The sequence below is a fragment of the Theobroma umbraticum genome, unplaced genomic scaffold, assembly GCF_002168275.2.
Source record: "Theobroma umbraticum cultivar Fairchild unplaced genomic scaffold, ASM216827v3 scaffold_30.0, whole genome shotgun sequence".
NCBI classification, from domain to species: domain Eukaryota; kingdom Viridiplantae; phylum Streptophyta; class Magnoliopsida; order Malvales; family Malvaceae; genus Theobroma; species Theobroma umbraticum.
In genome coordinates, this window is record NW_018397254.1 from 5,995,650 (window position 1) to 6,011,119 (window position 15,470).

At 33.9% G+C, this 15,470-nt stretch overlaps 3 protein-coding genes across 5 annotated transcripts in view; 1 reads left to right on the forward strand and 2 right to left on the reverse strand.

Annotated features, from left to right (window-relative positions):
• The window catches only part of LOC110424891 (LOW protein: zinc finger CCCH domain protein), a 6,357-nt gene extending 2,163 nt beyond the window's left edge, over positions 1-4,194 (reverse strand). Inside the window, 2 exon segments of the mRNA XM_089785131.1 lie at positions 2-459; positions 3,169-4,194. Coding sequence (XP_089641257.1) covers positions 2-459; positions 3,169-3,694 — 984 coding nt within the window. The 5' untranslated portion in view covers positions 3,695-4,194.
• Positions 4,195-8,876: 4,682 nt separating this feature from the next.
• On the forward strand, positions 8,877-14,005 carry ORG1 (OBP3-responsive protein 1). 2 transcript variants are annotated; one of them, XM_021439369.2, is made up of 14 exons: positions 8,877-9,114; positions 9,620-9,952; positions 10,041-10,084; positions 10,155-10,239; positions 10,331-10,447; positions 10,633-10,815; positions 10,942-11,028; positions 11,191-11,297; positions 11,380-11,467; positions 11,917-11,997; positions 12,075-12,151; positions 12,580-12,715; positions 12,940-13,002; positions 13,275-14,005. In XM_021439369.2, the coding sequence occupies exons 2-14, from the start codon at positions 9,638-9,640 to the stop codon at positions 13,920-13,922; spliced, it is 2,031 nt and encodes a 676-aa protein (XP_021295044.1). In that variant the 5' UTR covers positions 8,877-9,114; positions 9,620-9,637; the 3' UTR covers positions 13,923-14,005. The 2 variants fall into 2 exon arrangements, with proteins under 2 accessions (XP_021295044.1, XP_021295051.1); XM_021439376.2 differs by having other exon boundaries at positions 8,879-9,114; positions 10,161-10,239.
• A 530-nt stretch (positions 14,006-14,535) lies between these two features.
• ATO (splicing factor-like protein) overlaps positions 14,536-15,470 on the reverse strand; it is a 5,844-nt gene continuing 4,909 nt past the window's right edge. The window contains exon 12 of one of the 2 annotated variants that reach the window (XM_021424662.2): positions 14,536-15,099. In XM_021424662.2, the coding sequence (XP_021280337.1) occupies positions 15,032-15,099 (68 nt within the window). In that variant the 3' untranslated portion in view covers positions 14,536-15,031. Of the gene's footprint in view, positions 15,102-15,470 lie in introns of both variants that reach the window. The other variant, XM_089783168.1, reaches the window with a different exon arrangement.

The following is a 15,470-nucleotide window of genomic DNA, read 5'->3' on the forward strand; positions in this document are numbered from 1 at the left end:
CTCGATCACGATCACGGTCCCTATCGCGTTCACGCTCCCTATCACGATCACGCTCTCTATCATGGTCATGATCACGCTCACGATCACCATCTTGAACCTTGGACTTCTTCTGGCGAACTTCCACAGCATCTTTTTCATCCCTTGCATTCTTCTCACTAGACTTACTATTAGCATGATCTCTAGCTGGTCGCTCATCTCTCAATTTATCATCTCGGTACTTGTCATCGCGGTCCATGTCTTCTCGATACTTGTCTCTGTATCTCTCATCCTTGTGCTTCTCATCTTTTGTTCTTCCATCCTTGCCAGTTTCATTCCTTAATGATACTTGTCTATCTAGAATGTCTCCATTATCTTCCTGATGCTTATCCACATCACCAGAATCATCTCTCCTTTTCCTAAGTCGTCTCTCAAGCTGGCTCTCAGATTCAGGACTTAGCAAACGATCCGGTACATCCAACTCTGGAATTACAGATTAAAAATGTAAAGAAGAATCTCAGTATGAACAAGTAATACATAATTAGGATTTCCAACACAACAAAAGTATACATTAAACAAGAAATCATTAGGCAATAATTACAATTCACTTGATGAAAGTGGCAGACTTTTAGTGCTTCAGTACACGAAAATTCAAATAAATAACTAATCACTAGATGTCAATATGAATATGTAATCAACTATTTACATACACAAACTAAAAAAAACTCTCAGAAGTTAAATTTTCATTTCAGCCAACAACTCTTATCATAAAAATTCTACCTCCAAAAATCCCACTTGAAAATGAACATACAGTTTATGAATTCTCGCAAAAAGAAGAAATGAACCTAGGAAATGCACAGATACGTAACAATATACCTACCAGAGCACAGACTGCATACAACTATAACACTAAAAATGTACAGCAATCCAAAGCTTAATAGGCAATTTAAAAGAGAGAGAGAGAGAGAGAAGAACACAAGCTAAACATTAGAATTCATAAAGCATAGCCAAATAAGACTTACACAGTCTACTAAAAGCTAATAATCACTTTAAATCTTTGTACAACCAGACAAAAGCAGAAGAATCAAAATCCTGATGTGTCTTGACGTAACACTGATATTGGTTGAGACAAAGCATCAAAATCCAGCATTCTATATAAGTCTGAAACAGACGTCAGCTCACCATAATGACTGAAAGAACATCTCCAGGCCAAAACAAAAGTGGCTACCGTACGCTCATCATGAGATGACTTACCATGACAGCTCACCAGAGATGGAACATTCTTTCATTATCAGCTGAAGATCTAGATGGTGTATTTTTTCCCAAATGTTAATTAATACAGTACTGCTAGTAAGAAGTTAGCACCTCCCATCATTATTTATTAACCTTCAAAACCCCCTTCAAATTCCAATAAACCATTTATTTATAATTTTTTATTGAAAGCATTTGTTGATAATGACAAACACATTTATTGGAAATACCATCATCAACACAATAAACTTCTTTATTACCTTCCAAGCCATTCAAGCCTAAACTACTAAGGATATAATCAGGTCTTTGGGATTTATATGTACCTAGGAATCATTGCATTCCAATTGCATACTCAAACCACATTAGCTAAACCAATCTCCTAACATAAGTTGGGAAATTAATTTTGTATCACTTAGAAAAAAACACATATAAATGCATTTCTAGACGTGTACAGAAAAGCATGGCAACTTGAAGTTTCACCTGGTAAATTCTTGTTACATATACATTAGCCTCTTATCACAAACAGTAAACATATATGGAAAAATACTCTTAAAATAACATTTTGATGCTAAGAGAAAATTAAATATTGGAAAATCTACTTAAATTTTTCAAATGTTGATACCTTTCAAGCCAATAACCTGAAACAGAACCAGCAAACAGGAAAATACACCCCTGAAGACTAACAAACAATTTCAATTTAATATTGAAGATAAAAATTGAAAAAGATATGCAACCTAATTGCCCTACAAGTGGTCCATATGCCATTGCTCTCTGGTCGCAAAAACACGGTGCACATCAGTGCACAAAAGAATAATGCATCCAGTTTCATGGTCAGGCATTAGCTGCCTTCTAACAATAATACAGACTGGAGGAAAAACAAAACAATGATCACACCTTCAAAAACTAATCTGTAGAAACAATCTTCTCCCATTAATCTCAACTACATCAGGTACTCTTTAAATTCCTCAACCCTACTTCTCATCCCAGCAAACGATAACATATGCTTCTATTGTTTGTCTCGTGCATCAAATAAAGTGCCTAAATCAGCTACCTCTTAATGCTTAAATTATGTGGTTGGAATTTACACTTGCTCATACAATGAATCCCGTGTTAATCTCTTAAACATATATAAATAAAATCAACTTAACATGTGTTAATCTCTTAAACATATATAAATAAAATCAACTTAACATCCTTTCTGAGGGTCAAAAATGTTTATTATCATTATAATATAAAACCATGGAAGTATTCCTAAGACATTAATTAAGATTTGCTTTCTTCAGAAATTTATTATATTGAAAGTTAGCACTATTTGCAATTACAAATTTACTCTTTCTACTGATTATCATCAGAATGAGTGATCATTAATTACAAAGGCAAAACGATTCCCAAGATCCTTTGAAAATATGTACAGTCCTACTCAATGACCAACTTATAAGGTGTCTTCAACAGAAATTTTAAGATACTAGCAGAGAAAAAGTCTAAGAAACAAAACACAGTATAACAGCATCCTATCACTCAACAACCATCAGGCCACTTTTTGCATGATGATTAGTTTCATCAGGTGACACTGACAGTCGTTACAAGGTGAACTAATGCAATTCCATTGCCATGGCCAAGTTAGATTACTATCGTGAGGGTGCAATGCTATAACAAGCATATGTGAAAAGTGGAGCTTCATCGTGAAATCCCAAAAACTCAAAAGTACATATACAACTACTAGCTTAAATCACTAAGAATATGTGAGGAAACTCTGCAACATGAACTTATGAATATACCAGTACATAAATTGAAACCAAATGCACAAGAAAGTCAGTAGTAAAGCTATCAGTTGAATCAGTTTAAAAAAAACAATAGTTGAATCAGTTTATTAGGAAAAAACAATTAAAATGCACATATATAATTGCAACTATCCAACCAACAAACAATAAGTTACCTTACCAGTTTTCTCAGCAGATTGTTTTACAGTTCGATGTTCTTCACTCTCAATCAACCTATCACTCTTGCTTTCTTTACCTTTCTTCTCTCTCTCCCTTTCCTCCTTTCTACTGGACTCTCGATGCTTCCCCTCACTCTTACTCTTTTTTGCATCATCTCCTTCCACCTCCTCTCGTCTCTTACTCTTTGATTCGCTAGAAGCTTTCGACTTCTTCTCTCCTCTACCATCATCCTCACCACCATTCCACCTGTCGCTGACTCCATCATCTGCCTTATCCTTGCGCCGCTTTAAGGAACTGTACTCCTCCACATACTCGCCGTTCCCCGAACTCCAGAAGTCTTTACTGGTCTCCTTCGTGTCAAGCTTTCTCTTCTCAGAAGATCCCGACTCCTTGGAAACCCTACCACTGCTCTCCTCCTTAGTCTTCTTTTCCTTCTCCTTTAAGCCCGAATCTTTCTCCGAATCTGAGTAGTCCCTAGCATCCCTAGAACTATGCTTGCTTGATTTGTGCCTTGAACTTCGCGGCATCACCGACGCCAACTATGAGAACCCAAAAAAACCCTGACCGGAAAACGAAAGTAAAATAAAACAAAACAAAAAAGTCTCCGAATCAAAAATGAAACCCTAATCTAAAATCAACATACAATATAAAGAAACCCTAATCTCGAATCTTCAAAGAGTAAAACTATCGTCAATTCTCGAAACGGACGTCAAATTGATACTGAAAACCCTAATTGCCTAGAATAGGAGTGAAGGCGGTGGAAACCCTAACGGGGAAGGAGAGGACACGATGGACGGAGAGAATAGATCACAGGAGTGGAGGCGGGGCCGGTTGGGAGAATGGGATCGAAAATGAGGGAAATTACAAGGGAGGCCAGGGGGAGAGATTTTTGGGGGCTTGAAGAAGGAAGATAGAGGCCGTTTTGGGGATAAATGTGGAAGAACATGTGATTTTGAAGAAAGATGAAAAGAGGTGCGCTTTTGTGTTTAAAGGGCTTATTTTTTTTCTTTTCTCTTTCTTTTTTTCCATTTTTGGTTTTTTCTGTTTTTCCCCTTTTATTTTATCCGAGTTAATAAGACTTTAGGTAGACTTAGGAGTAATTTTGTCAACCTGACGGGATTGCCCCTTGAGATTTACTTGTATTACGGTCTTGTCCTAGCCCAGGCTGGGTGCAGTTTTTCCGGTTAAATTAATCTCTAATCATCACATCAATGTAATAATCTGTTTAATTGCGGTTACTTACAGGATCCAATAAAAGAACGACACGTTAGTCACCAAGAATCGAGCTATTAAGTGTTTTAGATATCACCAGAAGCGACGTGAACTTGATCGATCACGGTATGCCAAACCTGAAAGAGAAACAGCTTTTTAGGGTCAGAAGAGTCTGATAGGTTGGTACCCACCGAACGAGGGCTGCTTGTTCGGTTGATTCGGGTACAGGGGAGTAGCCAAAAACCTTCACCTAAAAATATATAAAAAAGTGGGAGAAAGCTTCCAGGCTCCGGTACTTGTGGTCTTTGTCGCAGTGGTCAGTGGACCGGTCACACCGCCAATCGCTGTGCTGCTTGTAACTTCACTACTTTCAACTCTTTTTCATTCCTAAACTTTGGGATTCATTCAAAAGAGTTTAGCTCTTTCTCTCACTTCCATTTTCACATTAATTTTCTAAGGTTTGTGATAGTAATTAACGTGTTAATTTGAGCGAACATGATAATATTCCCGCACTATTTGAGGGGTATAAAGCTAAATAGAGCACACACTATTCAGTTTTATCCATTCATTTTCCAGTACTATATAATATATACCACCTGAGTATCAGTATCACTTACTTAGCATGGTCTCATTTCTAGTACTGTTACTATATTTTATCAAATTTTAAATTGATTGCATTAAGTTAAAAGCACAAATCTCGATCCCTAAGTATACATCATTACCTAACACAGTATTGCCTGTGATAAGAAAAATTAAAACCAGAGGAAGGAACAACTTGAAGGAATTGATTATAATATCAAAATTTAGCATCACACTGTGTGCATCGAGATTAATTAATGATTAACGAAATATCATCATCACGATACTTGATTTAAATGTGCAAGGCCAAAAAAAAAATGATTTAGTATAGAGTTGTAGAGTTCTGCTACGTGATTCATCAGGATAATGGTTGGTAAATTTTTTTTTTATACAATGTAGGTTAGTCAGACATCCTTGTCAATGAATTTTGGGCGATTTTCTATAATTTTTGGGGGAGTTAAAAAAATATTCTCATGATGTTAAATTTTTTTTAAAAAAAATCAGCAATCCTTTTTCAAATTATGATCCTCGTTTTAGATTGATCACAACTTATTATTATGTTAGAAATTTCGTGGTAAGAATTGGTCATGCCATGTTGGTCATGTTCATCATGAGACAAATTTTTGTGTTAATTGATTCCCTAATTATATAAAATAATGTTTAGTGAAATTAAATAGTTATTGCTTAATGACATTATTAACATATGTTTATCAAGATTAATTAATTATTGGTGGGATATCTCAATGTCTTATATTAAAATAAAGAGAGGAGTAAACTTCACCTATACTTTTTGTGATTTTAATATTTTTCATATGGTATCTTATAGTTTTTATTCTTAATTGGCACTATGTGGATTTTTTTTTCTCAATTAGCACTTTAGGATAAGTTTTATTTTCATGAGAGTTAAGTTATTAATTTTGCTTAATAAAATTACCAAAATACCTGCATTTCAAATTTTTTGTGAAGATTACCTTAAATTCAAAATTAATTTATTTATTCTCAATTAAGAGTATTTTCTATAATTTTATGGGTAAATTAATAGCCTAATCTCTTATGGAAACAAAAATTACATACAGGAAGTTAATTGAGAAAAAAATATATTCATAAGATGCTAATTAAAAAAATAAAAGCACATGATGCTATGTAAAAAAGTTGAAACTAGCTTTAAAAAAAAAAGTTGAAACTAAAAGAATTGTTAGTGAAATTTACCCAAAAAGAATTTCATTTATCTTAATTGCCATAATGTTGTCAATAAAACTTTTTCTTATAATAAATAAAATGAAGTAAAAAAAAAAGCATAATATCTAAAAAAAATCAATTTAGTTCTTATTTTTTATTGCATTCAAATTTCAAATAAGTTTTGAATTATTATTTTGAGTTAAATAAACATCTTTCACTAACCATTAACTAATGAAAATTAGTTAATGATATAATTAATAATTTTTATGCCACATCATTTGTCACATGACTTATTGATATATTATATTAATAACGTCAATATCACTTGACATAAAAATTACTGATTAAAAATTAAACGTTTTCCTTTTTATCCATCCACATGTTCAAAAATTATTAGTTATAAATTTAAAAAAATAAAAATAAAAAATCTCTGATTACTTCAAATTGATTACCATTTTCTCAATTGAAGCCATTATTCCTAACAATGACTTCAATCAAACCAAAAAAATTGGATTAGGTTTTTTGTTAAAAATAAATACTTCAATTAAGAATCTGGCAATTAGTTAATAAACCATAGTCAGTTTGAAGCATTTAAGTTTTTTTTTTTATTTTTTGTTTCAAATTCATAACTAATAATTTTTTGACATTTGGATAGATAAAAAGAAAAAAATATAATTCTTATTTAGTAATTTTTTATATCACCTCATCTGTCAATGTAGCACGTCATCAAATGACGTGGCATAAAAAAATTATTAACATGTCACCAAATGTCATTAAGATGACACATTAATATGTCATTTGACAAATGACGTGGCATAAAAAAATTATTAACATGTACCGTTAACTAAAGAAAATTAGTCAACAAATAATGAAAAAAGTTTATTTGATTCAAAATAAAACTTAAAAGATTTATTTAAATGTAATAAAAAGATAGAGGTTAAATTGGCTTTCTTGGTGTAGTTTAAGGATTTATTTGGGTTTTTAACATATTTAAAAAACCCCTAAACTATTTTAAAAAATTTAAATAAACTATTATATTTTTATTACGTTCAATTAAATACTTATACTTTTATTTTGAGTTAAGTAAGTCTTTGTATTTTTATTTTTAATCAAATAAGTCAGTTGATTTAATTAAAATATCGTTTGTCATTTTATGTCACGTGTTGTTGATATGACATTGGCTTAACATATTAACATATTATAATAAATGATAACGTGACATATTTATGTGACATGATGACATGATCATATCGTATTTTTCTTCTTTCATGTCAATATTACATTAATACCACGAGAGTATAAAATGACAAATAGATATTTTGATAATGATAAATAATCAACCATTAATTATAAAAATTTTATTAATCTATAATAAATGTATAGGAATTTAATTAAACATAATAATAAAAAAAATTTATTTAATTTTTCTTAAACATTATGCTAAAAATTAAAGATAAACATACACAATATATATATACACACACGTCTTCATCTATTTTATCTATTGATTTATGTCAACCAAAATGACAATGCAAAATTTTTTTTATTATGAAAAATTACAATTAGAGATATCAGATACAAGTGTTTTTTTAAAAAATTGTTCATTATTTCAAACTATAACAAACATTTTTTGGAGAATAATTCAATATTGTAAATTTAAATTGTATAAAAAAATTAATTGGGTTGAATCATATTACAAGGTTGACCTCACATTTCTATGAGTTTAATTTAGAGCGAGATAAGCCTTCACTCGTGAATCTTAACTTGTTTACAAAACATATATTAAAGTTACAGATTAATTTCCTAATAAATCAATGCATCGTGTCATGGTCTATGCGTGAACGTCAATTTTACATTGTCGAGATAATACTTTCAACAAGTATAGTCATAAAGTTACACATTAAATAGAAACTCTTAACGAGAAATAACGAAGAATGTCATGATCCTAAAGAAGGGAGCTATGAATCTCTCATTAGTTATGTACTAAGATGATACTGAAAATATAAAAGTTTACATTATTTTTAACTTGTGAGGTGCATTTTTGGAATAAGACTATAAAATTAACAGTTCAAAGCGAATAGTATTGATGTGGACCATAACAATTAGTATAAGAGTAAATTATGAATACGTGCTACTGAAGACAATGGGCTCATCGAGATAATGCTTTTAGAGAGTACAATCACAAAGTCTCACATTATATGCAAATAATATTTGACAAGAATTGGTGTGTATCGTGATAATTAATATCAAAGCAAACTCTGAGCACGTGTCATCAAAGACAATGGACCTCACAAAGTCCCATATTGATTAAATGCAAATAGTATCTGTTGATATGGATGATGATAATTGGTATTAGAGTAATAAGTATGTACTATTGGGGAAAGTGAGCTATTATTAGAGTAAAAATAAATGTTATGTGAATCTTAAATTATCGAGGTAATGTTCTCAGTAATGAGTTACAAAATTTTATGTTGAAGAGAAATTATCAATTAAGAGTAAAAGAATAAGATGTCATGATTTAAAAAAAAGAGCATCTTTTATGAGATTAAAATTTAATAAATAATACTTCACAGAGATTTTGATGTGAATTCTTACACACCGCTTTAAAATAAAAATTTGTTAGTGTGTCGGTTGCATACGTAAAGAACCTATTAGAAAATTCGAAAAACATTTAAAAAGAAAAAGAAAATTCTAAAATAGATCACATGCGAGAATTAGGAACGAAAGCGCTGACGTGGCAGCAGGCGAGTCCATGAACCGGATGATACCGGGAAAAACCAACTGGAGAGAAGCAAGAGGAAACGTAGCGAGACGGCAAAAGATATTTGCAGGGGTACCGGACGTAGACATGAGTAAAACTTATGGCACAACGATTCAAGCGTACTCTCTCACGCAACTGACACGCGCTCCGTTCTCCTTATACTGATACCAATTCTCTCTTTCAATTCAAAATCCACAATTCCTCTCACGTTCTCTGGTAAGTCCTCCAATTTTCATTGTTTTCTTCTACCAGTTTCATTTCTTCAAAATAATTTCGTATCTAAATGAATTTAATTACCTTGTGCTCCCTGGAATGGAACTGATCTCTTTTCTTTAATTCATTGAAGTTTTATATTTGGCGATGACCGAGTAAAATGGATAAGTGTTAGCTTAGATGAATTGAAGTGTAAAGGTTTGTTTGTCTGCAGAAGAATTTTGAAATATAGAGAAGGAAAAATGTTGGAATTGGCTACTTTAAGAGGCTAAATGGAGCTTAACACTCTGTTTGGCTGGAAAGAAAAGAAACGTAGTACGGAGGCTTAGCGTTGTAATGGTCCAGCTTTGTCTTACAATCAATTGAAAATTTGAATTTATTTCCAGCAACTGATACGTATGCACATTATTATTGAGTAGATCCAACTGATTAAAATTATCAGTTTCAACTGTTTCAGCAATCTCTGGAGCCACTATCTTCTGATTGTTGCCTTATTGCTGTTTTGTAGAGTGTAGAGGTTTGATCAATGGCACTATGTGGATTTTCAATGAATCCAAGTCTAGAAAGTGTTGAAGTATGGCATTTTAATGGTAATTTGTTGAAAACGCTGATTAGGCCTAGTTGCCTACGTCTCAATCGGAAGTCACCTTGCTCTGCTAGGAGACAATTTCAGGAAGTAAGGTGCTCATCCTTCAGAAAAGCCGTATCGCCAATGGAATCAGAAGAGAATGCTCCAACTGGTACACCAATTTCTGGTGAAGATGAATCAGAGCATGTGACAAGGTTCAAGATGTCTGATTTTAAGGTTCTTGATCGTGTCAGCGTTGGCCTTGCTGGCCGGGTATGAAACATATATTGATGCTTATGGTTTGTTTTCGGGTGTCTTGGTGTAAGTTTAAATTTATTGTCAATTGATGGGCTTCTTGTAGGCAGATGAGGTGGTTTTTGAAGCTGTAGTGAAGGATTCTGGAAGGTTGGTCTTGCTTAATTTAGTAATGACTTGTAATATGATGATACAATCTTAACATGTGGTGCTAATGAAGCTGCAGCCCTTTGTATAACTCAAGAGTTGTGCTTCGACGACTTACTAGTGCTCGAGCTCAGCGTAGGGGAAGGCGAGCGATAGAGGTCTGTGAACTGTGCATCAAACCATGTGCTGTTTTTTTTCCACAGCTCAATCTCATTATGACATGATGCCTTTTATTTGAATATATTACAGGTGTTGAAAAAGCTTGTTCATCGTAGAATCCTCTACCATTCTTATTCCATGCAAGTTTATGGTTGCATCTCGTCACATACAAGTGGTGCCCAAAGCTCATTCACTCTGGTCCATGGGGTATGCTCCCTCTAAATGATGGTTTCTTTTAGTACTACTCTTTTTTATTCATATATCTTGCATCATCTATCCGAGCTCCCTCTCTGAATGTGTTGTTTTGCCTTGGAGGCCTATGTTTCTGTACCAACCAAGTTCCTTCCATACTTCTTTCGAGTAGATTGAGACTACGTTGCATCTTTTGGCAGTACCACGGTAGCTTTTCATTAAGACATTGGCTTCAACAATCTGACTGGCTTCCAACTTTAGAAGCAACTCTTGCATTGGATGAAGAGTCTGTTAGGAGGGTGGGAGATGACTCAGTTGGGGGACCTGCAGTTACTCGACAGTTGCGGCTTATTAGAATATTGATGAGGGACCTCTTAATTGGAGTATGTTTCTAACTTCTATAGTCATAAATTCTTGTATCTCATAATTCTCAAAGGTTGTCATAAATTCATAATCCCATATATCTCATAGTGTGGACTTATGTTGCTTTTGCTGATTACCTTTTTCAGGTAAATTACTTGCACAGCCATGGGATTGCACATACGGAGTTAAGGCTGGAAAATGTGCATATAAGCCCTGTTGATAGACATATTAAGGTATTTACCAATTTTCTTTATGATAATTGAGGAGGATTGGCACTGTGTTTAATGGGGATATATGGGATTCTAGTTCTGCTTGGCACGATATGGCATAGTTCTATTCTTTTATCTGCTGTCGTTCTTCTTTCAACTGTATAACTTTAAAACTGACCTTATCAGGTGGGAATACTGGGAAATGCTGCTGACTTCTATGATGATGGTCCCAATGGAAGTGCACTTGATGGCAATATGGATAGGAGGCAAATGATGATTGCATTCGATATGAGGTATGGTGAAAATAAAAAACAACTGTTCAATTAACATCTGAAACATCATCTCGAAGCTCATTAAGTTGCATGTCTTACAAAGGTGTGTTGGATTTATGATGGCAAAGATGGTGTTAAGAGAACTTATGGATCCCCTAATATTTGCAAAGCTCAAATCTTTCCTTATGAAGGTATAGCAAGTGACTCTTGCTGTTTAACTCAATCTTTTATCACACAATGCAAGAAGTAACTATCTGTCAGCAATATTTTGTGTTGGGTTATACTCATACAGACTATAGTAGTATACATAAAAGATCAGATCTTTTTTTGAATCTAAGCTGCATTTAATTGATACTATAATCATCTGCTAGATATCATGAGTTAGCTGCCATGTTTGGGCAAATTGTATGCATGAAGAGTTTCCTTGCTAACAGCTGAGATATGATTATTTGGGTACCTTTCAAAAGATCATCTCACGATATGTCAATATTGAAGTTACTCCTCTTATGATTCTATAGAACTTTAATGTAGCCATAAATTTTTTGATAAAATGGGTTTTCTTTTGCTCTGTAACATTTAAAATTCAACTGATTGAATCTCATGTCATCTCTAATCATATTTTCCTAATGTGATATTACAGGGAAATGATCCCTCATGCTTGCGTGAATTTCTTCTGCCAATACTCACTAGGAACTCCCCAAATGGAAATGTTGGACTCCAGGTAGGTCCTTTTACTTGAACACAAAATTACACTTTGCTGTCTGTAAGGGTCTTTTAGCAAAATTATCTATCTTGCAGATACTTGATAGAAACTGGGGTGCAGGTTGGAACCTTCTGTCCTTGTTGCTTGCAGTCAGACCTTCTAAAAGAATAAGGTATGCTCTTAAATTTATGTGAGCGATTCTTTTTTTTGTATTTTATTTTTTTCTGTTTGAATGCCAGAGAATGCCATTGGAAAAGTAATCTAGGTTTCTCTATATAGCCTTCAGAAATGCTGAAAAGTAGAATTCAAATTTGCATTACATGAAACCTTTTTACAATTTTTTTCAATCCAAAATTTGCAAACTCCAAGTTTTGTAGATAGGTATTTAACAATCTGGAGAGGTTGATGTATTGGTTTTGCAGTTTCTTCTTTTTCCTTTTAAATTCATTCTGATAATGTAGAACTCAAAATATTGAAATAAATGTCATGTCAATTTTAGACATTAAAGTAATTATTCAGGTTTGTACATCAATGTTTAGTGCTTTATGAGCTTCTTGATGCTGGTAAGTAATACAACAATGATTTCAATATTCTGTGTAGTTGCTTAGATGCTCTTAGGCATCCATTTTTGTGTGGACCGAGATGGCGGGTGTCCCCATCCATGGATATTATCAGATGGGGTCTTGGGTCCACGGCAGTGAGAATCACAGAGGAGTATATCTATCGCCAATCTCAGGTAATTATATACTTTCTGTTGCTGAATGATGGGATATTCAATTTTGTCAGGTTAGATAATATAGTACTGTTTGTTTTAAAGCTAAAGCAAATAAGATGGAATACTTCCATATCAGGAAATATGCTGTATCCTTGGAACACTTTACACTATTTGAATCCATGTTTCCCATTCATTTATTTGAAATTTGGATAGGTGAGCTAACTCATTGTTTTTCATATTTTTAGAGTGGTAGGCTAGCCCATTTTATTGAATTAATGGAGATGTTGAATCCTCATTCAAGGCCAAAGGTGATTCCTCTTCTCACTCTCTCAATTGTGTATTTTTGGTTTTTTGGGCCAATGTTTAGATGCTCATTTTTATTCTTAAAGTTAAAAGTATTTCGTAATGTTTGACATTGTGAATGAAGGCTTTTCACATTCATTATTCCATTGCAATTGCTAAGAGGTGAAAACCTTAACCCTGATCCCCTTCCGCCACCCCAAAAAAAACAAAATTAATATTAATCGATGAAGCTTATGCTAATATGCTGTTGTTATTAATCTTTATTTGGAATATGCAGAACTGGCTGGAGTTGTTGCCAGGGAAATGGCGTCTATTATACTCTACTGGGAGGCACATAGGTTTAACTCTTCGCCAACCTCCAGTCCGCATCCTCATTGGTGATGCACACCTAACAATTGTAAAAGCTTCTAAGTTAAACACAAGCCTATCTATCGTGTCCGAAATTGGTTTTACAGTCATGATGGGACAGGATTGGCCCCATGACAAAAGCGGTATCAGTGGGAAATTGCAAGTGAACTCTTTGTCTAGTTTAAAAGCTGGGAGGCGATTATATCTTAAGGAAAAGGCCACGGAAGGATTCTCTTTGAGACAATCAAACTCTGAGGACTCCTTAGTTGGGAAACTATCTAGTAGAAAATGGAGAAAAGCAATACCCCTCAAGGAGTTCCCATCAAGTCTTCCTGTTGCTAAACTCCTTCCAGATGATATCGAGGTGTCAATGAGTCTCAATGACCCATTGACACAGAATGTTGATGTTGCAAGAAACATAGTTCAGGAAATTCGGACACAGGTTCCCCCTGAAATGTTTGAATTGTCAAATCTTGTGTGTGGAACATATGTTGACTCAAGGATGCTTGTCCTCCGTAGTGTAAATGGCTCAGCACTCATATTTACTAGGTCTTGTGCAGATGAAAGATGTGCATAACAATAATATTAGATTTTAACTGTTTATTGAACTGGTACAGTTTAGTTAAAAGTAATTGAAAACCAACTTCAGTTTGAAAATAAGACAGTGCCTTGTTAGAATGTTATATAGTTACCTCTTTGTATGAGTAGGTTTCAACAAGGCAAAGCAGAGGCTAACAAACCCTAAGCCAAATTTAGGTTGGTGTAGATCATTGGTCTACTATGACACATATTTTTGTTAATATATCTATTGAATTACATTAACGCTATAACAGTTGTGGTTATGTTGCTCTAGTGACTTTTTATTATGATAATGGAGATATAAAGTGTAATGAGTAATGCTAATTCTTAACTATAATGATTGTTGTCTACAATGATTATGGAGTAAAGTTGTACATTAAAAATATGTCAATATTAATTTTTTTTTATAAATTTTATTTTTTTAATATCTCGTGACATATCTGCATGATATATCTAAGACTCGTACTATTGAAACCTTATTGTAGACAAACCCCGTCATAAATTGGTGGCTAGCAACAAACATGAAAATAGGTTATCACAACCAGACAACTGGCAAATGAGTACTCTGTCGGGAAATGATATATTTTGACTAAGAACCGCTTGTAACCTACAGAAATTCAACAATTTCAAGGGGACTGCACCAATATATTATCATAAGTTACTTTGCCCTTTTTTTAATTCGTGTTTTCATGCCATACAAAATTTGAGAAATTCATGCACGCGTTACATTACACCATCTGCCCAACTGAAAAAAAAGTGCAGCCTACATATAGTCGCCCCATACAACGGCTAACTCACAAAACAAGAACGGGAAGAACAAAAAATACAGCAGCAGAACCTTGACTTCCGCTACCCATCCCAGCTTCTATTCCCCAGGGTTGCCAAGGTTGTGGCCCTGTCAGTACGAAAAGGATTATATAGTTATCAGGGAAATCATGATTGGTAATCAAGACAATGTGTCTAGCGGAGGCACGCATGTGAAACACTCTTCTCTTAAACTCAAGGAGGGCTTCTCAAGAGAAACGCCTTTAAATCAGTCCCTGCCGCTGCAGATCAGTATATGTCTTCTTGTTATAGATGTTCCCCTCTTTGTCTTCATATTCTTCTTCAAGATCTGGGCGCCACTTGTTTAGTCCTTGCCGTTCTTGTATCTTCCCCCACAATTCTTGTGCTTCCTGTGAAATTTGAATGTTTATGCTACATGTTAATATTTATCAAGAGAACAAAAAAGGGTTCCGTAACTACAGCCCTTGTGAAAACTTGTTGCAGTTATCTAGATGCATGTCACCATTACTTACCGTCACAGGCCAGAAGCCATCAATTCTTTTCTTTTTATTTACCAAAATAAAAAATAAAATAGACAAGGCATGTATGAAAAAGAATTATTGCTTTGATAAAGTGGCAAATGCTAGCTATCTTTTGCTCGAGGTGGATAATATGGCACTAGTTGTGAAAACCAATGCACACAAGCTCAATCATGAAAGAAACACATGTAGGCAGATGAAGCAGAAAGAACATGTCACTGCACCAGATCTGAAAAAACATT